The sequence below is a fragment of the Lissotriton helveticus genome, chromosome 5_1, assembly GCF_964261635.1.
Source record: "Lissotriton helveticus chromosome 5_1, aLisHel1.1, whole genome shotgun sequence".
Taxonomy (NCBI): domain Eukaryota; kingdom Metazoa; phylum Chordata; class Amphibia; order Caudata; family Salamandridae; genus Lissotriton; species Lissotriton helveticus.
The window spans coordinates 363405265-363433194 of NC_136065.1; the positions used below are offsets into that span (position 1 = coordinate 363405265).

Below are 27930 nucleotides of genomic sequence, written 5' to 3' on the forward strand. Positions count from 1 at the left end.
AGAGTCAAATTTCGGGGAGGGGGGGCTAAAAAAAATATCGGGGGGGGGCTGAATCTTTAGGCAATCGGCAGAGTCGAGCTGCAGGGGCTCTTAGAAGGGGTGAAACAACAACAAAGCCCCATTAACATGCACAAGGTCTTTTAAAGACCTGTGAAGTGCTCGGGTGCAGCTGTGATCAGGCCCGGGAAGTGTCTCATCCGGGCTGCCATACACGACAGGGGGGCTGAAGCCCTTTGAGGCCAATGGGTGTTGCGCGCCTGCAAGGCAGCGACTTGTACTGCTTGAGTTACTCCACATTTATCAAGCCATGAAGGGCCATGCAAGGTGGCCCTGCTAGGCTTGTTAAATCTCATCTAGGTTTTGCGTTACACTTGCTTTACCTTGCATGGCTCAAGGAGGATGCAAAATTTTGATGAATTTGGCCCTCTATCTTAGTTGTACTTTAGCAAACGGCTGAAGTCACTCCTCTTACAGGATGGAAAGGAGAACGGATCACCTCCAAACTTGGTGGGGACATAGAGGAAGGGGTTTGGGGAAGCAAACCCAGTGGAGAAAAAAGAAAAGAAAAAAAATGTTAACCTGCACATCAGGTTTTATTTCCCAAATGGGGTATTTTACATTAAGGACCAATATGCTTTGGGGAAAAGTGAACCATGGGAACATGCCACGTGACTTTCCCAAAAGTAAGCCAGGAAACCTGTGCCTGCTGCCGTTTTCTAGGCGCATTACAGAGATTGTTTCTGAACTGCAAACAGTAGTAAATCTGCAGCTGTTAGTAGGAGTACAACAAAGAGTGCAGATTATGATACACTCCTTCCCTACCTCACCATTACCTTGAGTTATGAGGTGCTCTAGTTGTGTTTAACTCTTCTGTCTCGTTATACTTTGTCACATACCTTCTTTGAGCACTCACCTGAGCTACATTGGCTATGAAGAAAGGGAGCCAGGCGACGAAGAACATGCCCAGTAGAATGCCCAGGGTTAGGCTGGCTTTCAGAGCCTTCTTGCTGTGCTTGGATACATATCTCCTGTTCTCGCTGACTCCTGTGTTCTGGACTCGAAGAACCTGGCAAAAAGAATAACCGCATTACAAACTTTTATAGAAGTAGGTAGCAGGAGTTCGAACTAAGGAGACGTGAACTTTAAATCTGGAGATTGACAGCGCTGTGCCTCTAATAGATCTGTTGACCCCCTTCCCCCTAGACCAGTCTCCATCTTTAGTGTAGAGTGCATCTCATGGCAAGAAAGATATCTTCAGTGAACATATCCCTACGTATAGAGAATATACCATAGCTCAAAATACTCCTGCAATGCCATGGATTTCTTAAATAACTTAAAAGAAAGGAAAGAAGATGCACATTGGTTCAGATAACCCCCACCTTTCTTTGTCTGGTCCTTAGGCGTCACTAACGGAACTATCTGTTGATAACGGCAGATCTTGCTTTGAACATCATGGGGCCTTATCACAAACTGCATTTTCTAGTATGTTTAGTAGTACTACGATACTTCTAAAAAACGTGCTACAAAAATACTATTCACAAACTTACATACAAACCTTTTTTTCCTCCTCTATCCTTCTGCTATCATTCCAAATCCAAATAACTGACTAACCTATCCACCACTTAAAATGTACTTGCATGTTTCACTATACTAATTCAACACTAATCCTCTATGGGTCCCGGAGTAGCGTGCTGCCCGCCGAAAAAGCACTTCGACGCCTCGTCACAGGTATTAAGCCTTATATAAATGCAATTACAATACAATATAATACTAAATGGGAGGGGTTATGGCAGGGTTAGGGAGGGATTTGGGAAGGGATGTGCACCCACCCACAAAGGAGTTAGCCCATTCCTATTAACAAATGGCACTTCTAAAGTTAATACAGTAAAAAAAGGACTCAAAACATTTGGAAATGTACTCTAGCTCAGAACAGTAGTACGTCTGGCCCCAAACATGGTCATCCACTGATCCTGCAACACCCTCCCCATGAAATAATGGAGGTAGGGCTTAATATAAAATCCCTTAGGAAATAAAGTTAAAAGAAATTAAATTATTTAAAATTGTTACTAATATAAATACTTTTAATTTAATATTTAAAAATTATCTCAAAATAAAACATTTTTATTTTATTTTATCATATTTTAATAACCTTTTATGGATTTGAAAATGAATGTAACATATGTGTGTGGTGTCCTGATGTTCTATGGGTAAACAATCAGTGTGGGCAGCACGAGACCAGTTGTGGAGGAGAGTGGGAGCCCCAGATTTGTGATTGCCTTGGTCGATCACTTTCTTAAATGGTCTAAAGTGGAATTTGTCACTTGAACAGATTCTGGGACCATGGTAAATTTTCTAGATGTCAAGGCCTGCTAAGGAAAAAGAATACTGTTAATGGGCCTCAATTTAAATCAGACTGTGTGCAAATATATTCAAACGGGAAGAGGACAGAGCATGTTTTTACATCTGAGTACCCATCCTGGCGATAACGGTGAAGCTGAGAGGTTCAACGGTGCAATTAAACGTTCTTTGTAATTGGCGAGAGGCTGGAACAGAGACTGGATTTCAGGAACATAAAATGGCATGGGCGTATTGCACTACCCCTACGGTAGTACCCAAAATGTTCAAAGAACGTATTCCCATGTGTCCCCAAAGCACTTTCTGTAACATGGCCATATCTCCAGATTAAAATAATCTCCTTCAGTCCCATCTGAACTGAACCAAGTGCTGTATAAACTCTCTGCTCCCCTAGACTCCATAGATCAGCCACTCACCGGATCATTCTTCTAATATATAGGAACTCTATCTTCGGGCCGGTCTTCATCATATCCTATTATCTCCTCATCTTCAAACCTCTGCCCATTGCCTTTATCATGGACCATTTCCTTCACTTGGGATATCAGGACACCCTCATGTCTAAGTGATGCAAACTCTGTACACATACTCTCCAGGACACACACTACTTTTGCCATCTCACATATCAATTAAGATATTCCCACTCGCCACTAATTAATCTGCAACATTCTTATTCGATTTGGCTCCTCACTTCTCCTCTTCACTCCTTATCATTTACTTCCTTCCCTCAACACAACCTATTTATTTATTTATTTATTTTGTGTATGTTTACATATAACATATTGTAGTGGCCATATTTTTCCTAAGCAGTATTTTTTATGAAATATTTCAAGAGTATATTTTGGGTCATTCTTGAGTTTCCTATAACTGCAAATGTAACTTTAGCTACCATGAATGTACAGGACCTGACATATCAGAAATGGGAGGGTGTCACAGAGATTATTTTCAGTAATATTAGTGAGCTGCTGCTGTGTTACAATATAGAAAACACATCACTATCCCTGAATATTAGATGTAATAACATTTAGAATTTGGACCTGTGTGCCTGTGCACTGTAAGTGACCTGGTCAACGAGGGCTTGAAAGAGCTAAAGTTGGATTATTAATTCAAAGCTGTTCTGAAGAGGGGCCCCCAAAATACATATGGCCCAGGGCCACCAAAATCCTTAAGTATCCCTGCCAACAGGGCCCCCTTGTGCCTCTGCGCCATGTGAATGCGCACAGGTGGGCACAGCATGTGCCCCCCTGTGTTCATGTATACTAGTACCTGCACGGCATGGACTGCAGCAGTCCATGAAGTGAAGGTATTGATTTGAACATTCCCACTGTGGTGCCTATTTCATAGGCACTTCCCTGCGAACATGGGTTTGGAGGTGCGGGAGTGGGGCAGTCCCGTTTCCGTAAAGCCAAACTCATAATAAGGCTCTTGGAGTTTTGCAAATGCAGGCTATTAGCCAAAAAGTGGTGGCTGTCCATTCAGCCTTGTTTAGAATATATAGGGGCATATTTTCAATAAACTGGCGGAGTGCGGAGTTACTCCAAAGTTGGTAACGCCCCATTCTGACAGTTTTAAAATGCAGGGATGTGTGTATTTACATAAATACTGTGCTCCCTTGCATTTTCCCTAGCGCTGGCGCCTATTGCCAGCACAGGCACCCTAGCACTATTTTGCTAGGGTGCCTGTGCTGCAGGGGCAATTGTTTATGTGCAGGAAGGGATACCTACCTGCACATAAACGATCTTTACAGGCGATTTGCTCTATCCATGCAGCACACATGGAAAGAGCAATATACGGTGAGAAATAAAACATTTATCCTCGTAGCGCCTGTTTAAGACCTGGTCTTATTTTTTGCTCTGCCCCATATTTTATAAATATGGGGCAGCGTAAAAAATGAATGGGTGTTGCGGCAGAACGCCCACTGCAATTCCTATTGCGCGCCCCTTTCATGCTAAGTGCTGTGTGAATACGGGCCTTTTTTACAAGGCGGCAGTGAGCCACATTAAGTGGCTTAACGCTGCCTTGTATATAAGGCAAAGGAGTTAACGCCACTAGAACATCGCAAAAAGTGATGTTCTGGTGGCGCTAACACCTTGTGAATATGCCCCATAGTGTCTATCGCCATGTGAAACCTTTTAAAGGTAACTTGGTTTTTACTTCTCTTCAATCCCTATATATATGGGCCCTGATTCAAAAACTGCTCTTTGCAGTGCGTTTTGTAGTGCTACCAGGGCTTTAAGTGGGCCGGGTCTCACCGGGTCGGAGCACCGGCAGTTTTTTTAAGGAGGCCTCGAAACGGGTCTCTATCGGGCTCTGTTTTGTGCCCTGACACAGGAGGTCCGTGTTTTTCGAGCGTTATATGGGAAGGGAAATCCTTTAAAGAGTCCTTTTCTCTCTGGATTTCTCTTTTCTTTTCGGAACTAATGAGCAGCAACATTGTTGTGGTGTTACCAGGGCTTTATGTGGAAGCTTTTTCAATATTATATACAAGTCACAGTTGCTGCTTATTTATCCTATGCGGCTAACAACCATTGACAAAGCCAATAGTCCTGACTTGCTGTAAGTATGATGTTACTTGTATCATATATCTGGATGCAATGACAGAAAAGAGCAAAATACCAGTCGGGCGGCACACTATGCTAAGCACAAACTTTTAGCTTACGTGTTTTAAGCCACGCCCCAATTACATTGACCACGCCCCCTTGAGAGACCCCCCAGTTTTTCCATCCCACTTAAAGCCCTGAGTGCTACAAAACATACTACAAAATGTAAGTTTTATCTATACATATGTGTGTGATGTTCTCCACCCTGACTATGGAGTCTGAGCACACATCAGTATAAGTTTTAGAAGTAACTGTGGGAGGGGCACAAGGGTGTGGATGGGAGAGAAGGGCAGACTCACTCATAAAGGGAATGGGATTAGGGAGGGTGAATTGGGGTTTAAGGAGGTTCTGGGAGGGGGTACGGGAGGAACTTCACCCACCAACATAGGAGTAATCCAATAGCTTTAGTCTGTGAGTGGAGGCATGTAATTTACACTTTTTTTAGCTAACTTTTTTGTAAGTGACAACATGTTCCCCTTTCACAATGAACACATCTATGTACAAAGTAATTTCCTTAACTTCCAAGGATTAGTATGGCAATGTGTGTTTTTGAGACCCCAAAAATATTTTCACTTGTAGTCAATTTTCTTTTTTTGTGCAGATTGATGAGGGCCAGAGAGCTTGGCAAACCTTTATGTGCACAAATTTGAACAGGACCACGTACTCACGCCCACCAATCCGTATTACAGCTCGTTAAGTCTTTGGAAACGATACATTGACGATATTTTGGTGGTGTGGAGGGGAACGGAAGAAAATCTTGTTAAGTTCCATGAGTGGTTGAATGATAGAAACGATCATTTACGATTCACAGTGGAATCCAGCAAACATCATTTAGCTTTTGTAGATCTACTCATTTCAATCACCCCTGAAGGTCTACAATCAGAACTCTATCGCAAGCCCATGGCTCGTAATTCTTTATTAAGCTATGATAGCTGTCATCCTAAGGCCCTGAGGGATAACTTGCCCTACGGGCAGTTTTTAAGACTACAACGGAATTGCTCTACTAAAGAAACCTTTCAAAGACATGCAGCAACCTTGGAGAAACATCTCGTGGCTAGAAGGTATCCTAAACATCTGGTACGTCGGTCCAAGAAGAGAGCTTCTAATAACAACAGAGAAGGACTGTTGGAGCCAGCGGCCCCTAAAGAGAAGCAGAATCGCATCACATGCGTCAACACGTTCTGCACACGCTCAAATAACATACAAAAAATCGTGAGGAAACATTGGTCAATCCTTAATACGGGTAATGACAATTTGCCATTACCGTTGTTCGCTTTTAAGCGGGGTGAAAACCTTAAAGATCAGTTAGTACCCACAAGACCTAAAACCAATCTTCCCCGGACTGTAGGCACCCTGTGGGACTTGTTATTATTATTATTATTAGGGACATTTTTAAAGCGCTGCGTTACGCACACCGGCGTGTCCACGCGCTAAAAAGTGGGAGAGGCAGCGTGCAGGGAACACAACAACTGAGCAGACAGTTATTTGGTATACAGGAATGTTTTTAGTTTCGCTCGGAACCTCGTTTCCTCCGGTTCCAGGCGCAGGTCCGCTGGTAGTTTATTCCAATTATTTGCCGCTAGGCATCTAAAGGACCTACCTCCCATGCGGGCTCTCTTAACTCTGGGGATCCTTAGAAGACCGCCCCCTGCGGATCTGAGTGCTCGTGCAGGTTGATACACTTCAATCAGTTTATTCAGCGGGTCGGGTGCCCTACCATTCAAAATTCGGTGACAGGTGCAGAGGGCTTTGTATTCCACTCTTCTCCTCACAGGGAGCCAGTGTAACTTCTGGAGGGCCGCCTTAGAAGGCGCCCTTCTGGGCAGCCTGAGAATCAGACGTGCTGCCGCATTCTGCAGCACTTGCAGGCGTGCCATGCTTTTTTCTGGAGCCCCCAGGTACAACAGGTTCCCGTAGTCCGACCTAGCTGTCACCAGGGCATGAACCAGGGTTTGACGGGCACCGATCGGGAGTAAGTCCAGGACTTTTCTCAGTTTCTTCAAAATCCCGAAACAAACTCCAACCACCCGGTTGATCTGGGGGCCAAAAGTCAGGCCCGCATCAAACCAAACCCCCAGATTTCGTGCTTCTTGGCAAGGGGTTGGGGTTGGTCCTAGACAGGGTGGCCACCATGCCGACGACCAAGCGGACTGGGCTCTCCCCACCACCAGCACCTCTGTCTTGCTGCCATTAAGCTTCAAGCAGTTGATAGCCATCCACTCGGCAAGCTCTTTCATGCACGACCGGAAGCCATCGGCAGCAAGACAGGGCGTGTGCGATAGGGAGATCACCAGCTGCGTATCGTCGGCGTACGAAACCAATTGGAGACCATGGCTCTCCACAATCGAGGCAACAGGCGCGACATACATATTAAAGAGGGTCGGGCTCAATGACGAGCCCTGGGGCACGCCTTGGCCCAGGGGAACCCCCTTGGAATAGCAGTCTCCTTGCCTTACTCGGAAGCTTCTCCCCTTGAGGAAGTCCTGGATCCATCTCAGCGCGGTGCCAGAAATGCCACCTCTGTTCAGACACTGTAGCAAGATGTTATGTGCTACAGTGTCGAACGCCGCGCTGAGGTCCAACAGGATCAGAGCCATAGTTTGGCCTGCATCCACACCCTCTCTCAGATGTTCCATGGCCATAAGGAGGGCGGACTCAGTAGAGTGGCGTGGCCTAAAGCCAAACTGCGTCGCGTGGAGCAATCCCGTCTCTTCCACATGCTTCATAATTTGGGTATTAACCACCTTTTCCGCCACTTTGGACAGAAAAGGCAGGAGTGAGATGGGCCTCAGATTTTCTAATACCTCAAATCCTATGTGGGGTTTCTTCCGGAGCGGGCGCACCACCGCCTGTTTCCACCCCTCAGGCAACTTTCCCAATCCAAAGGAGGTGTCCAGGACATGCCTCATATAAGGCTCCAGTACTTCCAGGCTGTCCGCCAAGCGTTTGGGAGACACCGGGTCCCACGGGGACCCTGATTTAACAGAGCGACACACCGCTACTAGATCCTCAGAAGAGGGGGTGCGGAAGTTTGTAAGGTGCTGCCTCAAAGTCAACCCCTGTCGGCGGATTCGGGAAAGTCGAGTAGATCTTCTCGACTTTAGTAGAGAAATATTCGGCAATACGGTCACACGACTCCGTTGAGCAACTCTCCGGATCTGTAGATGCATTTACAGAAGTCAGAGACTTGTAGATACCGAATAGTTCTTTAGCTGAGTTTTCCGCCCCCAAGATTTGTCCTGCATAGTAGGCTGCCTTAGACTTTTTAATCAGCCTATGATGAAGGCGCCTTTTTTCCAAGAACAGTTCCCTAGCCTGATTGTCATAAGACACCCTCCAGACTCTTTCAGCTCGCCTACATTCCGCCTTTGTTTACCTCAGCTCGCCACTAAACCATGGGGCTGAGCGTTCTTTCCGGGCACATGCGGAGGTGCGGCAGAGTGGGGCTGTCTGGTCAAGCGCTTCAGTAATGCGCTGATTAAGGTTAGAGACCGCCGTTTCTATGTCTTCGCCACCAGGCTGGCCCTCCCTACTTAAGGCTAGATTAAAATCCTCCACCGAGAATGTAGCCCACTTCCTTCTAAGATAATTAGGGGGTGCCTGACTGAATTTGGTGGTTTTTAGGTTTTGCTGGAGGGCGGAGCTCTTAGCTCCGCCTCCAGAGAAATCTCTTGATTTCCAGTAAGGAAAATGGAATACGCCCCCCTGTCCCATTGGCTAGCTCCATAAATGGAGGCTAGCCATTGGAACAGAGATCTGTCCGTCATTCACGGACCAGATTCGTGGGCGTTCCCTCGATTTTTTCCCTGGGCGGAGTTACGTTGTTTCCCGTTCCCTCCCCTTTCACTGAAAGTGATTTCAGATGCGATGTACATTCCCGCCCCCTCCGTGTGCCTTTCCGCCCCCCCTCGCTGTCCTGTGCACGTTTCCCGCCGTCCGTGTCCTCTCCCGCCCCCTCCCGCCGTCCGTGTCCTCTCCCGCCCCCCTCCCGCCGTTCGTGTCCTCTCCCGCCCCCCTCCCGCCGTTCGTGTCCTCTCCCGCCCCCCTCCCGCCGTCCGTGTCCTCTCCCGCCCCCTCCCGCCGTCCGTGTCCTCTCCCGCCCCCTCCCGCCGTCCGTGTCCCCCCCCCCGCCAACGCCAGCAACCACCCTTCCCACAAGGCTGTCTGGTGCGGTCTGGCAAGAGAAAACACACAGTGGCGCTTTAGCTGTGGGATAGTGGGGGCCTTTAAGTCCTTCTTTAGTTGCGGCGCCTCCTCCCTGTCTCGTTGAGCGCGTCATTTCCTGACAGTTCATCTCTACGGCTACTGGTGAAGATGGCGGCGCTGGGCTACTGGTGAAGATGGCGGCGCTGTGCGAACCTGCTCGGCTGGAGAGAGGTAAACACTGTCCCCGTTGACTCTATTGTCTAGTTCCTTGAGACGTTGCTCTTTTTGGGGAAACCTCTCTTTTTTACTTCGAATTCAGAGTGTCATGAGTGAAGCTGCTTTCCTGAGGGACAGGATGACCAGTACGTGTTTAGATTTCAGATCCCTGCAATGCCCCACGCTGTGCAGGCGACTGTCAGGTTACTTGGCTAGGAGCACAGGGCCAACGTGTGGCCACTGTTAAAGATGCAGGATATTCATTCTGTGTGCGGCATGGCCCTGGCTGGCAGCTGTGCTGTACTCTGGTGGATGCGAAGCCATGTTGCCCGTGACGATCCTGAACTGTGTTTGTGGGGCATGATCAGTGTTTAGATAGGCAGGTTGGAGCAGGATGAAGCACGGACATGTTGTCCTGAGACGATGAGCGGCGGATTTTGGATTGAAATGTTGGTGCAATGGGAGTGTCCTAAACACTGTTCTTTAATTTGTTGCAGGGTGTGCTGCACTTGTAGTATGGGCCAGTGCTTTAAATAAGCCGGTACTGTCCGGACCGCAGTGCCGGCATTTTTTTTATTTTCAGAGAGAATATCGGCACTTCTCAGAAACAAGTAGGTACTCTGATATGGAGTACCTGCACTTCTATTTTCCCATTTGAAGCACTGAGCACGGCGTCAGGTTGCGGGAACATAAATACTTTACAGTTGATATGGCTTACGGTTTGTGCGACACTCTTCATACTGCCACTGGAGTTTGTGAGGTTGGGATACAGCCGTGTTGTCCTTAAACCATGAGTTGGAGGAGCTGTCCACTGTTGGTTTGCGTTTAGGGCTTGACGCCTATTTGTGAGGTTGATTTGAAGGCATTCGTGCTTTTGCTGTGGTTTGTGGGTTTGGGATGGATGTGGTTGTGATATACAACCTGGTGCTTCAGTTCTTCCGCCCGAGCGTGTTACAGCGTTAGAGGAGGCCAAAGACCCGATTCTGTGGGACTGGACGTGCTCTGACAGGCCTATGGATCCTATGGAATGTGGGACTGGGTACTGCTGCAGCCCTTTACGTGGGTCTCGGTGCTGCAACGTGTTTTTGCATTATTTGGTATGCGGCTCTTCCTGCCTCTCGTGCCTTCAGGCTACATTTTGATCCTTCCAGACTCGAGCTGATAATCCAGAGCTGCTCACCAAAGAGCTTGTCCTGGAGAGGGGTTAATTCCTGCGCTGGGCAGCTGGCGAGGGTCCGGCTCCCACACTGCAGACTTCGCTCTGCCTTTCTTGGCTGGGGAAGCTGGTCGCCTCTGCGGCCCTCCGTGCTGCTGTCAGCAGAGCCAGTGGAAGGTAAGACCTCTGTGCTGGATCCCCTGTTGTACTGGGTTCTCTGCTAGCATCAGTCCAGACAGGTGGTGCAGGGCACCATCTCTTCTAGTCCTAGCACATGTAATGGCAGGGTCCCTACTGTGTCAGTGTCCTGGGCAGGTGATATAGCAGCTGGCAGGCATTGCAGACCCCCTGCTTTGTGACCCATGGCTGAATACTGCATAACATGTTGTGCTCCTGTCTACAGGCAGTCATTTGTCCTGCCCCCTGGTCCACACGCGGTATTATACAGTGTTCGCTGTACTCTGTCCAGTGGCAGGTATCATGCAGTTTCCCTTGTCCTCCGTTTCATGGACAGGAATCGCAGAACCCTAATGTGCTTGGGTCCATGGGCTAATATTAAAGGGTCTAATCTCACCGAACCACAAGCATGTCTTACTGTCCGCTGATCCAGGGCAGGGTTACAGGGCACCTGGAGTGCTGTCACCCGTTGCAGGTATTATAACCGGCACCTGCTCATCGGTACATAGGTGGGTGTTAATGAGCCTTGCTGTGCCTCAATCCATGGGAAAACACTGGCGAGGCCCAGCTTTGCTACAGCTGACCCGTGGTTGCTTGTGTTCCCATACAGAGGGGTTGTTCAGATTGGAGCAGAACGAAGGCCGGTTTGCTTAGACCTAATCCCTATCAAGAGTGTCACAATAAGCAACAAGCATTTACAATGCAACGGTTTCGCCTTTGGAAAAGTTTGAGCTATTGGCATTGTAAATGACAACATTTGTATTTATGTGTTGGTTTTGAAAACAGATAAATAAATGGCATTGTCATTTACATTGCAAATAGCTTTAACATTTCCAAAGGCGAAACCGTTGCATTGTAAATGCTTGTTAAGCTATGTATGGAGAAAGCTACCAAAGAGTGGTCTGTCCAAGGGAAAGGCTCTATTCCTGACACCTCCACACCTCCCCAGTTCGCATAAACCGGGTCCAAGAGGTGTCCCTGTCGGTGCGTGGGGCCTGAGAGCTTCAATTCCAATTGAAGAGCTAACATATCCCGACAGAAATCCTTGACCCCTATAGCCTCTGGGCAGTTTAAATGCAAGTTCAGGTCTCCCAATAGGAGGAATTTATCTCTACGTAGGGTAGCCTCCATAAGATTTTCTAGCAGGCTCTCCCTGAACTTTGTACACGCCCCTGGTGGTCGATATACCAGACATCCCTTGATCGACGTGCCCCCGTTGATTTGAATCGTCAAAACTCCCGCCTCACTCTCCGCAATCAGCATACGCTCTAGGCAACAGCCCAGTGTTTTCCTGAAAATCACAGCAATCCCCCCTCCCACCCCCTCTGGCCTATCCTGCCTCACCCACGAGTAGTTCTCCGGCGTGGCCTCAATAATGTCCGAGTCGGAAAACTGGTCTAGCCATGTTTCCGTAAGAAACAGTAGGTCGAACTTTTTATCTGAAATCAGCTCAAAGACATCCAGTCTATGTTTACGTAGTGACCTTACATTAAGGAGACCGCAGGAAAGTACTTGCTCCTCAGTATCCCGCAACAGGGTGGTATAACGGAAACCACAATGAGGACATTCCCTCTCGTCACTCGACATGCCATGCATGCACAGAGATGCCGTGTGAGGACGGAAGCCAATAAGTTGATCCCTAGCCCAACAGATCTTACGACCAGGGATTGTCGCCCTAGCCCGCGACCGGCCGCGGACGGGCGCAGACGGGCTCGACTTTGGCGACACTTCGGCACGCCTTCGTCGCGCCCGCTGCGCTCGTCCGCTGGCTTCCGGATTGACATCCTCCTTTTGAAGCCCTCAGCCCGTCTGCCTCACAGCAACTAGACCGCTAACCGGTCACTCGCAGGCGGAAGCGGAAGTGACTGTCTCTCACCTCCACGCCCTCCGCTCAACGGTGCTAGCCACCCTGTCGGACCGAGGCGTGGAGGAGGGACGACAAGACAATCACCCCACTGCTTCCGGTGAGTCGGGGAATCCGGGGGGAATTGACAAAGCCTCAGCCTCAGCCCACTAAGGACTTGACTCCAGCGGAAACACCGCTAAAAAGTGCAGCCGCTACTTAAACAAAAAGCAATTTTAAAATATACAGTGCAGCACAGTCCGTAATAAAAACACTGCGTGGCCACAGTTAAAACACAGTATCTGCGCTAAAAGCAGCTGTGGGCCCTGCCACTGCTCACTCACCGCCACTCGTCCCGTGTCTCTGGATCCCTTTTGAAGCCCTCAGCCCGTCTGCCTCACAGCAACTAGACCGCTAACCGGTCACTCGCAGGCGGAAGCGGAAGTGACTGTCTCTCACCTCCACGCCCTCCGCTCAACGGTGCTAGCCACCCTGTCGGACCGAGGCGTGGAGGAGGGACGACAAGACAATCACCCCACTGCTTCCGGTGAGTCGGGGAATCCGGGGGGAATTGACAAAGCCTCAGCCTCAGCCCACTAAGGACTTGACTCCAGCGGAAACACCGCTAAAAAGTGCAGCCGCTACTTAAACAAAAAGCAATTTTAAAATATACAGTGCAGCACAGTCCGTAATAAAAACACTGCGTGGCCGCAGGAGGCAGTGTCTGTTCTCGGCGCATGCGCAGTTGTTCATCCGAGGCCCTCTTTTAACCCGACCCCAGCAGGGCCCACAGCACCCACAAGAAACCCCAGAGCGTTATTGCTGCAGATGGAGTGAAGCCAGGAAGTAAGCACATTACTAAGGTCAATTAAGTAATGGTCACCAGCTTGGAAGCTCTGTTAAATCTTCAGTATTTGTCGTTGATCTCCATGTGTGGCTGGTTTGGGTCTGCCCCTGCATCGTTCCCGATAACTCGCACAGATGGATTTTGAATAGCCCTAGTCCTGAAGAGGCCAGAATTGATTGGCTGAAACGCGTCGACTGTAAAGAGACAACAGATATATATAAAACACTTTTGATTAATTTAAATAATTTGTTGAGGAACCAAAAAATCATTTGGTTGAAATAAGTTTTACCTATTTGTTTTCCTCACATTATTCTGTTTGATCTCGATAGGAATGTCCGGTCTACTCTTTCATTGTGACATCCTAGTTTGGAAATGAAGGGCTTCTTTTGTATATATGTAAAAATTATTTGTATATACAAATGTGTTTGAATTGAAAACAAAAAATTTTTTAAAAAATCTCTTTACTTTGATAAAATAGAAAATAAAAAAATCAATCAGTAATAGTCCAAGGCGTATTGTGGTTCATGACGAGACAGGAGATTGTAAAAGGTATACATACATTAAGTGTGGCCATAGTGATATAAACACTTAATAAGGAATATTTGATTATTATTCCTTATTTCAATTGAAAATTTATACCGAGAACCAAGGTACCATTTTCATATTTACACAGTTAAAACACAGTATCTGCGCTAAAAGCAGCTGTGAGCCCTGCCACTGCTCACTCACCGCCACTCGTCCCGTGTCTCTGGATCCCTTTTGAAGCCCTCAGCCCGTCTGCCTCACAGCAACTAGACCGCTAACCGGTCACTCGCAGGCGGAAGCGGAAGTGACTGTCTCTCACCTCCACGCCCTCCGCTCAACGGTGCTAGCCACCCTGTCGGACCGAGGCGTGGAGGAGGGACGACAAGACAATCACCCCACTGCTTCCGGTGAGTCGGGGAATCCGGGGGGAATTGACAAAGCCTCAGCCTCAGCCCACTAAGGACTTGACTCCAGCGGAAACACCGCTAAAAAGTGCAGCCGCTACTTAAACAAAAAGCAATTTTAAAATATACAGTGCAGCACAGTCCGTAATAAAAACACTGCGTGGCCACAGTTAAAACACAGTATCCGCGCTAAAAGCAGCTGTGAGCCCTGCCACTGCTCACTCACCGCCAGCCAGCTATAGAGGGACATCATCCATGTGGAAACTGTGCTGCGTGTCCACAAACTTCCAAGTCCACTATCTGAAGGGTCTCCCGTTTATTTAGATGATGTCAATAAAGTTTTGTTGAATACATATGACAAGCATTAGAAATTACCATCCTAAGTTTTTGAAGGGTTACATTTATCAGACTAACTATGTCAGGACTCATGTGCCAAATATCTAGCACATAAGAGCATTCCTCAGTATTTCGTGATATTCACGGATGACAAAAATGCAACACAACTACAAATCCCATGATTCTTTGAGCTTAGCCACGTTTTTGCCGACAGTGACGTCACCATTCGGCGCCACTACACAGGATTTAACGTGGAGCTTGCAGCCGACACGGTACCTCCCCGAGACGGCCCAGAGGGACGCCCGGAGTACCGACGGCCAGGTAAGCAAGCTCCCAAGACGGGTTACATTGCGCTATACTGTATAGGCGTATTTTCATTACTTGAGCTTTGATTGAGCACGGAGTACTCTTGAGGTCCCGATACCACTCCAGAAGCTAAAGCGGCAACCATGCATAGTCTTTAACTAACTGATAGGGGATGCAGCCATGAGTTACAGTTTTCGAAATAGCTCAATTTTAGCGAGTAACACGGTCTTTTCACTACTAATAAGAATGGTGCTCGGCTATCTTCAGTCTGACTGCAGGGGCACAAACGAATAGTGACACTAGAGGAAGTCAATCTAAAACTGCCTTCTTTGAAACTTCATACCATCGGAACAGTCATGTACCAATAAGAGCGTTTAGCCATATCATTGCTGTCCAGTGATCTGGGGTACATGATGTCATTATCTTTATATCATTATCTTGCGGTGACTTTTGATGAATCAAGGATGATAAACTTGAGGATTGCCAAGTTTAGGTGCTCAGACAGTGAGTGTATATGTCTAGTCTGTGACTTTAAGTGTAATTGTCTAACTCTCTTTCGTATATATGTCTCCACTAGAACGGTGCTCCATTTACCTGCGCCATAGCCAGGTGAGGTGGAGCTGTTCTCTCCTACCAACTTGGTAAGTGAGAAGTTATTACTTTAACGTCATAACAATGGTTGACAATGAGCACCTCGGGTGAAACATGTAATTAAGTTACAGTCACCACCACTTTTGTTTTGAAACTGACAAAGAGGCTATATCTCAAACCTTACTGATTATGTGTTTGTATCTCGTTTTGTTTTCTGTTTTGTCTTTTTTTCATGTATCTGACTCTGCACATCCTGCACTTCCGGATGACACCACATCAGTAAGGAGAATGGAAACCTAGGAAATGCCCAGGTGATATCCATTTTATTTCTTTTTTTCACCTTTTAAGCAGTAGCAATCTTTCTGGTCCTGAAGAATGCATCGGACACCAATGTGGGTCCACTTAAATGCAGAAACATGTTGACCTCATACTCGATATAGTAGATATCTGTTGAAACTACTAGACCACCGCACTGATTTTATTAGTTTGGAAGCATAGAGGTACTAATTAAACATATTTTCCTCTCTCCTCTCCAATTTTAGCTTTGCACTTATTATACATTTTTTCACTTGCACTATTCTGTTTACGCACTGCTGTACAGTTACGTCCACTTGCTCTTACATTTTATATTTATTGGCGTACCCATTATTTCAATTAAAATGAATATTTGAGTGGGTATGAGCACTTACCCTTCCAGGTGGGAAGGAGCCCAGATGATGACATGGGCGGTATCGGTCATAAAATGATCGGTATATTTTTCCATGCGGAAAGTGTCCAGCTGATCCAATGTCACTATTCTCCTATAGTCAGTTATATGTTTAGCTAACAGAATACACTTTTTTGACCCACAGCTACTTTGTGTTGGTATGAAGTATAATAATTGGGGATTGTAGCTGTGACAGGTCACTAAACATCCCAATGGACCCTCCCTTTCACTGTATTGTTTATGGCCCGAGAGCTTCGTCAACAATAAAGATTGCTAAACGCATCACAAACCAAAACAAGCATTGACACCAGGCGCGCAACACCCATTGGACTCACCGGGCTTCAGCCCCCCCACCCCCGTCGTGTGTGGCAGCCCGGGATGAGACAGATCCCAGGCACACACACAGCCGCACCTGAACGTTTCACAGGTCCTTAAAAGACCATTTGAATGTTAATTAGGCCTTGCTGTTGTTTCACCCCTTGTTGGAGGCCCTGCAGCTCCACTCTGCCTACTGATTAAAGGTTCAGCCCCCCCGAAATTTTTTCTTAGCCCCCCCCCTCCCCCGAAATTTGGCTCTAGTAGTTGCGCCTCTGATTGACACAAACGTAAATGGTTGGTAAACACGGTCAGACCTATTGACTTTGCCAGTGCTTGTTGTATACCATGTATCTCCTGATAGTCCGGGCAAGGCTGGCTTCCGGCCCTCTCAAAACACCACCATTTTAAGTATAATAAAGCGGGAGCTATCAGTATTCTAAGGGAGATCCCTTGGTGACGATCAATACTCAAATTGATTTTAGCTAAATAAATACTTACAAGTTAATTTGCTGAGGAGATTGATGCCCACAGAAGCGTGAAGAAATGACCCTCGCAAACCGGCCCCATTTGTTACTTCTTTTGTGTGGAAAAAGGGACCTAAATCTATGTAATGGAACATTTGCGAGCTGCACTGCTGAGAATATCGGATATCTTTATGCACGACAGCTGGGGAAGGCAGATAATGAGAGGGCGAGATGTCGATGCAGACTGTACGTGCCCAGCCACAGTGGGAGAGAACACAAGCGGGAGCAGCTACTTCCGGGAGGCGCGCGGCCTAGCCCTCGTGCTGCGAGTCCCGTATATGACGGCCTAGTAGTGCAGGTGGCCCCTCTCATACATGCCAACATTTTGAAACTACCAAAGAGGAAGATTTTTTTTAAAGAAACCGGGGTACTTCATTTACGTACATTAAAGCAAAAAAAGGCTTTTTTTTGGCAGGGGCCTGCTAAAACCGATCTTTTTTTGGCTTGGAAAATCCGGGGTCTAGTGCCTGAATCGGGTGTACCGTACGGCAGGTATGTCCTGCAGGTGTCAGAACAGGGAACAGGAAATGCTCTCCTTCTGCAATTAAAGGCCCCCTTGCTGAGGACCACGGAGTGATGATTGGGTGCCAGTGGATGCAGGTTGGTGGGGGGGGGGGGGGGGGGGGGGGGAGGCGTGGTCGGGATTGGTATTTACTTTTCAACATCTAGGTTTGACCAACAAGAGAGTGAAAGGCAGAAACGGGAGGACTAGAACGAAAAACGCGGCAAAGGGTAGAAAGCAGAAACGAAAAGGAAATTGCAAAACCGAGAGAAAGGTACAAGAAGTGCGTGTTGGGTGATGGAAGGAAAGGGACCGAGGCAGCTGTGGCATTCGGCAGCGTCTGCGACGGACTCCTAAGAACAGCTGTAGGACCTTGCATATATGTTTTTTTAACAACTTAAACAATGGGGCCACATGTTCTGATGGCCACAGGTCCGATGGGCCTGTAAGCCTTATGAGAATCAGAATGTTAGGAGGAGCAGCAGCCCTTTAAGTGCCGAGACAGCTGAGGGGTGCTGCTTGGGAGACTTAAAGGAGCCTCCTTGCAGTCACTGAAGTGCATATATATATGTGTATGTTGAATCCCTCTTCAAGTATGCTTTTGAAACTCCTCATGAATAGCGATGTTGGCTAAGGCTCTGCCTTCACAGGTGTGTCATGGACAACGCTATGGATTGTATGGAGGGCCCCGTGATGATCCTTGAACTGGTTACGATGAAGAGCACAGCGAGGAGCCATGCCCCTTCCAGATATTTTTGAAGGCCCCTTGATCACCAAAGATGCCAGGAAGGCAGCCAGGAAACCATAACTGCTCCAGGAAGGGGTGCATACACGAATGCTTGCACTGGAGCTTCTTCCAGGATCTTCTGAGGCCCCATTACTCTCGATAGGTAATAATGGGTTATACCTTAGGCGTGTGCGAAATTAGCATAATTTCCTTTCACGTAATTATGTAAACTTGTGGAAAAAGTAGGCAATATCGTGTAAAATTAAGCAAAATGAAAATCCGGCAATGACCGCTAAATTTTAGAGTAAAATGCCTTCTTGCATCAATTTTCTGCTCAATGGTGAATTTCACGATATACAAATAGTGCTACAAACAACATCCACTCCCTTTCTATTTATTCACAATGTTCTTATGCACCAGCGATAGGATTTGACTGAACAGACTTGAAATCATACAATGTAGCGTAAAGGTGTACATTTGGAACTTCACCTACCAAGTTTAATTTGAAATGCCAGAAATTATGCGCGATTACGTTGGGGTAATGAAAATTTGCCTGATGTATTCTTCCAGGAGTTGCGGAGGCGCCCTCATTCAGAGTCTTACAGGCTGTGCGTACGCTGAGATCCACTTTTATTGAGGTCTTAGTCTTAGTATTAGATAAGCAGCGTCACCATGTGGTAGACTGTCATAAGTGCGGTGTTGACTAATAAGTGCCGGTACCGAGCACCAGAAACCAATGAATTGCCGGTACTGAGCCCCGGAAACCACAGGCTCAAATTAAGCACTGATTATATTGCGCTGTCAGCTGCCCCAGTGCGCCACACCTGTAGGAGTGAATGGCGTGCAGTATTGTTTCTCAATCTGAATGCAACATATTTTAAAAAAATAATCTTCACTTTAGAGTGTCTCCTTTCTAGAAAGACAGTATCTAATACACCCAAAATACTGAATATCATTTGAAGGATCTACTTTTAACTTCATTGGACACAGATTTTAAAGAGTTACTTCCAAGAACATGTACATCCACATCTGTTTCTCTTGGAAATGTCATGTTTTTGTTTTCTTAAACAGTTTTTTAAAAGTCTTCCATCCGCACTATACCCAGCGCAAATGCCTTGATTTTCATCCTGCAGCATCCATCCACCAAGATATCATCACCTGCCAGCCAGCTGGTGATTACATGGCGGTGGCTGATATAGCACCGTATCTTGCCACTGCCACCAGTCAAACCCCAATAATGTATGAATTGGGGTTCAGTCTTCACCACATGCATTTTTACATAGCCTGACAGGACAAAAGGATGCTGCTGGGATCAGAGCTCTTTTGTTGCGTACAGTTCTTAGGTACCCCAGGAAACCTAATCCTAGCAATTACCAGGGTGCCATTTGATACCTGGGTAAGCTAGAGGATTTCACCCAAAAATGCCTTTGATGTGTTGCAGTGCCTGGAAATTGGGGAATCCTGGGCACTTGCCGGTGCCAAGAGGTTTATTCTTCGTGTTGTTTTTGCCGGATGCAGCAAGCATTGGCAGAGCCAAAAGGTCTTGGCCATGCCTGAACTATTGACCTTGTCAATGTGAATGTCTTTTTGTCATTTTGTCTAGCAGCATATCTGCAATTCAGCATGGCTGAAAGTCACTGAATGCCCAGAATCACAGGATGTTGAGCTGAGTCTCTTCGCCCCCAATGTTGACTTTATTGTCCTGCCCCTCCTAACACAAACATGCCCTATGATGTGGCCTGCGCTGACTTCATCATACCCAGGGCTTTAAGTGGGATGAAAAACCTGGGGGGGTCTCTCAAAGGGGCATGGCCAGTGTAATTAGGGGTGTGGCTTTAAAATACTTACACATAAAACCTGTGTTTAGCATAGTGTGAGGGACAACTTGTATTTTGCTGTTTCTGTCATTGCATCCAGATATGTGATACAACAAGTAACATCATACCTACAGCAAGTAAAGATTATTGGCTTTGTCAATGGTTATTAGTTGCATAAGATAAATAAGCTGCAACTATAGCTTGTTACATATAATATTGAAAAAGCTTCCAATTAAAGCCCTGGTGACCGTACCATAATGTTGCTGCTCTTGCGTTTGAGAAAGAGAAGGAGAATCCAGAAAGTAAATGACTCTTTAAAGGATTTCCCTTCCCCCACATCGGCCACCTGGCATGATGTCATGTCGTAACTTCTCCACTAGTGAGCAGTGTAGGCAGCGGACATCGATGTGCTTGCCGTTTCGAAACGGGTCTCTATCGGGCTGTTTTGCGCCCTGGCACTTTTTTCCGGACTGCAGTGACAGCAAACTGCTGTCACTGCAGTCCGGAAAAAAAACAGACCGCGTCTGCCAGGGCTCAAAACAAAGCCAGATAGAGACCCGTTTCGAGGCCCCCTTTAAAAAACTGCCGGTGCTCAGACCCCTTGAGACCCGGCCCACTTACCCTGATCATACCCCTTTTTAGGTCAAGCAATTTATTGCTCGAAACCTATTACATGTGACCAAACTCTCTTGAACAAGCCGGATTTCCTACAATGCATGATGTGTACTGGAGCGTAAAATCTTCACCAGGTGCGCGCTTGGCCTCACTAACACCCCATATGACTGCTCCCCCTCCCCCGCCCCCACGCCTCGCAACAGACTCCCCCGCCACTCGCCATATGCTCGTTCCCTCCCACTGGCAGCCTGCGGCCACTGATCACAGTAAAGGCTTTGATCTATCTCACACCCCTCACTCACTCCCTCCTCCCAGTTGCTCCTACTGACCATGTAAAGGGGACGACACTGGAACAATGGCTGCCTCACCAGGAATGGCCTTCTGTCGACCCCTTCTTACATCGTCCAGACATGGCTGAGGCAGCTTCTTCCTGCAGTTTGTTCTTTGGGGGAGGGTATTCCTGGGTGTGGCAGAGCTGGATGCAGTGTAGGTCCATGCACACCACAACTTCGCCTTGCTTTGTTGTATTTTTGCATTGTTTTTTTGTTGTAGTAACTTTTTATTATGATAAAACAGCAAAAAACAAACAAGGCAATATAACAATAGTGCAATCAATAGGCGTGTGCTCAAGGAGGACGGGAGATACACGATAACATAAGACAGAATTTATCGATTACAGGTAAGGGGGCCGGAGGTGAGAGCTGTGTATCAACAATAGAGTACACCACATCATAGCAGGAATGCCGGGTCAGGGCGATTGTGGAGGACTTGAGATCTCTGTAAGTGGGGGCGTACATATATCTCCCCGGTACGAGTTCCACTGGTTCCAAATCTTCCCCCATTTTCTGGGTCTACCTCTCGCCACATACACCGTTTTCTCTCTAAACATGCACCAGTTCATATTCTCTTTCCAGGCAGTCACAGTGGGGGGCCTCTGGGACCCCCATAATTGTGCAATATCTCGTTTGGCTATCATATTGGCAAGAGTCACCCATCGAAGCTGCGACACATCATAATGATTCGGTCCCCATACATTCAATAGACATTGTCGAGCTTCTGGCATCATCACAATACCCGTTACTTCACGCATCACATCATGTATACGGTTCCAAAAACGCACCACCTCAGGGCATTCCCAAATTATATGAAGAAAGGTGCCGAGGAGACCACAACCACGCCTACATAAGCCATCTGCGGAATAACCCATTTGGATTAGGCGGGGGCCGGTGACATAGACTCGATGGAGGATCTTGAGCTGGACCAGGTGGAGGCGGGCTGGAATCGCAACCTCCCTACGAGAGGAGATCGCAGATTGACAGTCCTCATCATCTAATTCAATACCATCAGCAATCCACGTGTCCCTAAGGCGGTCAAGCAGGCTCGTCCGGTCATTGATCATCTTCTTGTAAAATAAAGAAATGGTGCTGTCCGGGACATGACCATCCTATATACGATCTTCGAGGGGGGAGGATTCCGGAACGTCACTACCCACAGGAAGAACCGAATTCAAGGCGTGACGTACTTGAACATAACGAAAGAATTCCCTATCACTCAGCTGATATTCCACTTGTAATTCCGAAAAGGTCTTTACCCTGCCCTTAACCCAGAGATCACGCACTTTACTAATACCGATCGTATCCCATTTGTCAAACCCCTTCGTCTTCCGCAGACAACCCAATTTTGCGGAGGCATAAAGCGGAGTTGCACGGGTTAATCTATCTCTCCAGCCCATAGCCGCAGTCGCGCTATGCCACACTCGCACGGCTATAGCGGTGGGACCTGAGAGTTGCAAACAGGAGGATCTCGAATAAAGCGCCCTGTTATAGTCACCACCCGGTAGTAGCCACCTATCCATTTCAAACGCCGGATTCAACACAGGACCATACATCCCATGGTTGATGGCAGCAAGTTGGGAAGCCCAATAATATCGCCTAATATCCGGAAGTGCTATGCCGCCATCATACCAGGGAAGCGTCAATTTTAGAAGAGCGATGCGCGAATGTCCACCCCATAGCAATTGCCTCTGCAAGGATTCTACCTCTCGGAAATATTTTGACGGAATCACATCAAAACTGTTCTGGAGTGCATATAGAAACCGCGGTAGCGGAGACAGCGGTAGTTTACGCCAGCTCACTACATCCAAACGCAAACATTGGAGTGGAGGGAGCAGATTACGTTCATAGCGGACCGCAGGGTCCAAGGAGATAAACACACCCAAATATTTAAAACCGGACTGCGTCACCTGGATGGGACATCCCCGCGGTAAAAGGGGGATACCACCCGCGAGCACATAAATATGGGATTTTGACCAGTTGATAACAAGGCCTGAGTTCTTCCGGAAGGAGTTAAGCACGTCGAACAACACATTAAGCGATTTTTGGGGAGACGTGAGGTACAATAAAATATCATCCGCGTACAATGAAATACGATCTTCAAAGTCCGGGGTCCAATATATACCCCTCATCGAGGGTTCCCACCGCAGCCAAGCAGCAAGGGTCTCCAACGCAAGAGCAAAAAGAAGCGGGGATAAAGGACAACCCTGCCGCGTGCCCCTCCCAAGAGCAAAGGGCACAGAGACCCGACCATTCACAACTACCTGCGCCAGTGGCGTCTCGTACAGGAGTTTCACCCAGCTAATAAAGCCAGCGCCAAAACCGAACTTGGCAAGTGTGGCCCAAAGATACGGCCATTCGATCATGTCGAAGGCCATCGTGGCATCCAAGGACGCCAAGATGGCCGGTTCCCTCAATGACGCTGCCCTCGCGAGAACACCATGCAAGCGCCGCAAATTCAATGCCCTGCTACGATGTGGGATAAAGCCCGACTGGTCCGGATGAATCAGATCACTGATCACCGTAATCAGGCGGTTAGCGAGCAACTTGGCAAGAATCTTAGGCTCTGCATTCAGGAGCGAGATAGGTCTGTAAGATGCGCAACGATCCCGTGGCTTGCCTTCCTTGTGGATCACCACAGTGGTCGCAAGACGCTGATCCCGAGGGGGGGAGCCAGTTTCTCGCGCAGCCAAAAACATATCTCGGAGATATGGCGCTAGCGTGTCGGGGCGTAGTTTATATAGTTCGATAGGAAGGCTATTGTGACCCAAAGCTTTTCCGGAGCGAATAGAGCGCACCGCAAGAGCCACCTCATCCACCGAGGGTGCGGCATCCAAACAGTCCCAATCAGACTCTGACAAACAAGGCAATGTGATATCCCTAAGTAACAACAGAGAATCCTCTTCGGGGCCTGTCGGACACCGAGGTATAAACCTCTCGGAAATAATCAGCAAAACATTCAACAATGTCAACAGGGTCTGTACCACACACTCCATCTGATTTCTCAATCACAGGAATCACACGGCTCGCTCTCTCCTTTCTGTCTAACCAGGCAATCAATTTTCCTGCCTTATCGCCCACATCATATAGTCGTCCCTGCTGTTCCCTACTCATCATCTTGGCAGCATCAGTAACTAAATTTTTATATTCTAATTGCTTAAGACTGAGGATATGCAGTGCGTTTCGAGTAACATTTCGCTCCAGTGCACTCTCTAACTCAGTAATTTCTGTCTTGAGACGGACAACTGTCTCGTTCCTACATTTCTTAGCACACCCAATCAAAGACAATGCCTGTCCCCAGATAACAGTCTTAAAGGCTTCCCACAATGAAACAGGCGAGGTCACAGATCCCACATTTTCAGCAAAATACAAATCTAATGATTTAATCAATTCAGTACGGGTTTTGGGGTAAAGAATATACCAAGGGTTAATCGGGGCCACCCTCCCTTCAGCGCCCATGTTCAGGTTAAGATGAAACCAAAGAGGGGAGTGGTCCGATACACCCCGAGCTAGGTGCCTAATCTCCCCAATCGAAGAGGACTGGGCCGCCGGCACCAGGATATAGTCTAACCTAGAAAGACTACCATGTGCACCCTAATGGAAAGTAAACTGTGTCTGCTCTGAATGCATAAGCCGCCAGCAGTCCACGAGCCCCAATGTCTCCAAAAATTCACACAACCAGGATTGCGCAGCTGTAAGGTCTCTGGGTGGATAGCGATCCGCTCTGCCAGAGACAACTGAATTAAAATCACCACCCAGTATCAAAACACCCTCCGGGAGACCCAAAACAACCCGCCCCAGGTCTGCAAATGTTGTGGATTGTAAGCCAGGAGGAACGTACACTGATACTAATGAAACGGTTCTCCCCTCCCACCTACCTACAAGTGCAACATATCTACCCCTAGTGTCATGGACCACGTCGTCAACCTTGAGGGGGAGTGAGGTCTTAAGCAATATACCCACCCCTCTAGAACTAGAAGTAAATCCAGAATGAGCAACAAGACGATAACCCCGCCTGTTAAGAGCGTGGCAAGTATTCCCGATCAAATGCGTCTCCTGTAGCAGTACAACATCAGGCGAGAGGCGCCGCAGGAGCTGCATAACCACCCCCCTCTTAATCCAATCTCCCAACCCATTCACATTCCAACACAGTAGCTTCAACCCCCTACCCCCATCCAAGCCCACGATGAACTCCCATCTCAGAACGAGCACCACACCAATGTCCGAAGTCATAACAGTTCGTTGCCTTGAAGAAAAGAAAAAGTAAACGTAAACAACCCCCAAACACGTCCCCCCTCCCCCAGCAATACCCAACCCAACTTCCCCCACCCTGCACCCCTGCACAGACTCAAAAGCCACCCCAATTTGCAGTGTGCCTGTCGCCCTAGCAAAAAACAACTAATCTACACAAAGAAACCCCAGAGGAGGAAAGGGTCCCTCTGTCCCCGCCGCCCCCAGGATACACATAGAACGATCAAAGAAGTCAGTGAGCCGCAGCTGTCCATAGTGGAAAGTGTTCAGGACTCAGGCACCATTGTCACTCTTGATCCATCAGGCCCCCCTCAGCGCCACCAGTTTGATCTCGGCCAGTACGACGAGCAGGCAACGTGTCCAACCAGTCACTCGCTTCCTCAGGCCGGGCAAAAAAGAATGTCCGATTATCATATTCCACACGCAGCCGGGCCGGGAACATCGCATATTTCAACTCCATGTCTCTGAGTCGCCGTTTCACCCCTTGAAATCCCATTCGTTGCTTCTGAACAGACTGAGAAAAGTCCGGATAAAATTTCACCGCGGCGTTTTCGAACTGCGTAGGACCACTTGTTCGTGCAGCCTGCAAGATGGCGTCTCGGTCCCTGAAGTTAAAGATTCTTGCGATGATCGGACGGGGGGGAAAACCGGGTTTCGCCTGTCCCTTCGGCACCCTGTGTGAGCGCTCAACCGCGAAGAATTTGCTCAGGCCCTTGTGTGCGAGATGATTGAGGATAAGGTCTTCGACACGAAGATCAGTGGAGAGTGAACTAGAGTTCTCCGGGACCCCAATAATACGCACGTTGTTGCGTCGTGCATGGCCCTCAAAATCCTCCTAGCGACGAGCAAAGAAGTCATTATCAGTTCTCAGGTTGCGTACTTCTGTTTGCAAGTCGGACATATTCGTCGTGAGGCTGGATGTCTTTAGATCGAGAGACTTAACCTTCTCGTTTGACTTAGCCAGATCCGTTCTGATTAGATTGACATCAATGGCCACGATGTCCAGTTTCAGGGCCAGGGCTTCATATTGTTGGCCGATCGAAGTCTTGATGCCAGCAATGGCGCCCATGACGTCCTGTAGCGTTAAGTCCGCCGACATAGCAGTGTCGTCGATCGCCTCATCCCGGATCTTAGGTGCACCACCGGGGGATCCTTTAGGAAGTGTGTAACGGTCCATGACATTCGTCTGGGCTGAGCCTCCTCGGAAGGTGGTCTTGACTTTCCGTTTGTCACTCTCGGGTTTGCCCGTCATGGCGAGCCGAGTGCCCCGAAGGGAAGCTTGAGACCTGGTCCAAATGGTTCCGTAGTGTTCACCCACCAGAACCCCAAAGACAGAGACGATTCAATAGGAGCCACAGCCGCGCTTTAGCTAGCGCCAAGCCCAATGAACTGGCATGGGAGCCAGCCGCGATCAGCGCTCACCCCAATGAGGGGATACGCTAGGCAGGAGAAACGAAACCGAAAGTGGAGAGGGGCTGCGGGCTGAACCCCGTTAGCCGTTGTTGTTGAATTACTGTCCGGGTATAGCCATATTTTTGCATTGTTAATGTTCACATTTGTTCGCAATTCGCCATGTGCCTTTCGTTTCTGTCTCACTCTCTCCTACCCCTTCACTGTCTTGGCCTCTCCACTCTTCCTCAGTTTCCGCCTCACTCTCTCCTGCCCCTTCACTGTCTTGACCTCTCCACTCTTCCTCAGTTTCCACCTCACTCTCTCCTGCCCCTTCACTGTCTTGGCCTCTCCACTCTTCCTCTATTTCTGTCTCACTCTCTCCTGCCCCTTCACTGTCTTGGCATCTCCACTCTTCCTCTATTTCTGTCTCACTCTCTCCTGCCCCTTCACTCTCTTGGACTCTCCACTCTTCCTCTATTTCTGTCTCACTTTCTCCTGCCCCTTCACTGTCTTGGCCTCTCCACTCTTCCTCTATTTCTGTCTCACTCTCTCCTGCCCCTTCCCTGTCTTGGCCTCTCCACTCTTCCTCAGTTTCCGCCTCACTCTCTCCTGCCCCTTCACTGTCTTGGCCTCTCCACTCTTCCTCTATTTCTGTCTCACTCGCTCCTGTCCCTTCACTGTCTTGGACTCTCCACTCTTTATCTATTTCTGTCTCACTCTCTCCTGTCCGTGCCCTGTCTTGGCCTCTCCACTCTTCCTCTGTTTCCGTCTCACTCTCTCCTGCCCCTTCACTGTCTTGGCCTCTCCACTCTTCCTCAGTTTCCGTCTCACTCTCTCCTGCCCCTTCACTGTCTTGACCTCTTCACTCTTCCTCTATTTCTGTGTCACTCTCTCCTGCCCCTACCCTGTCTTAGCCTCTCCACTCTTCCTCTGTTTCCGTCTCACTCTCTCCTGCCCCTTCACTGTCTTGGCCTCTCCACTCTTCCTCTATTTCTGTTTCACTCTCTCCTGCCCCTTCACTGTCTTGGCCTCTCCACTCTTCCTCAGTTTCCGCCTCACTCTCTCCTACCCCATCACTGTCTTGGCCTCTCCACTCTTCCTCAGTTTCCGCCTCACTCTCTCCTGCCCCTTCACTGTCTTGGCCTCTCCACTCTTCCTCAGTTTCTGTCTCACTCTCTCCTGCCCCTTCCCTGTCTTGGCCTCTCCACTCTTCCTCTTTTTCCGTCTCACTCTCTCCTGCCCCTTCA

At 48.1% G+C, this 27930-nt stretch overlaps 1 protein-coding gene across 1 annotated transcript in view; it reads right to left on the reverse strand.

Annotated features, from left to right (window-relative positions):
- The window catches only part of HTR6 (5-hydroxytryptamine receptor 6), a 176277-nt gene that overhangs the window by 14693 nt on the left and 133654 nt on the right, over positions 1–27930 (reverse strand). Inside the window, exon 3 of the mRNA XM_078642489.1 lies at positions 914–1028. Within this exon, the coding sequence (XP_078498615.1) occupies positions 914–1028 (115 nt within the window). The remainder of the gene's footprint in view (positions 1–913; positions 1029–27930) is intronic.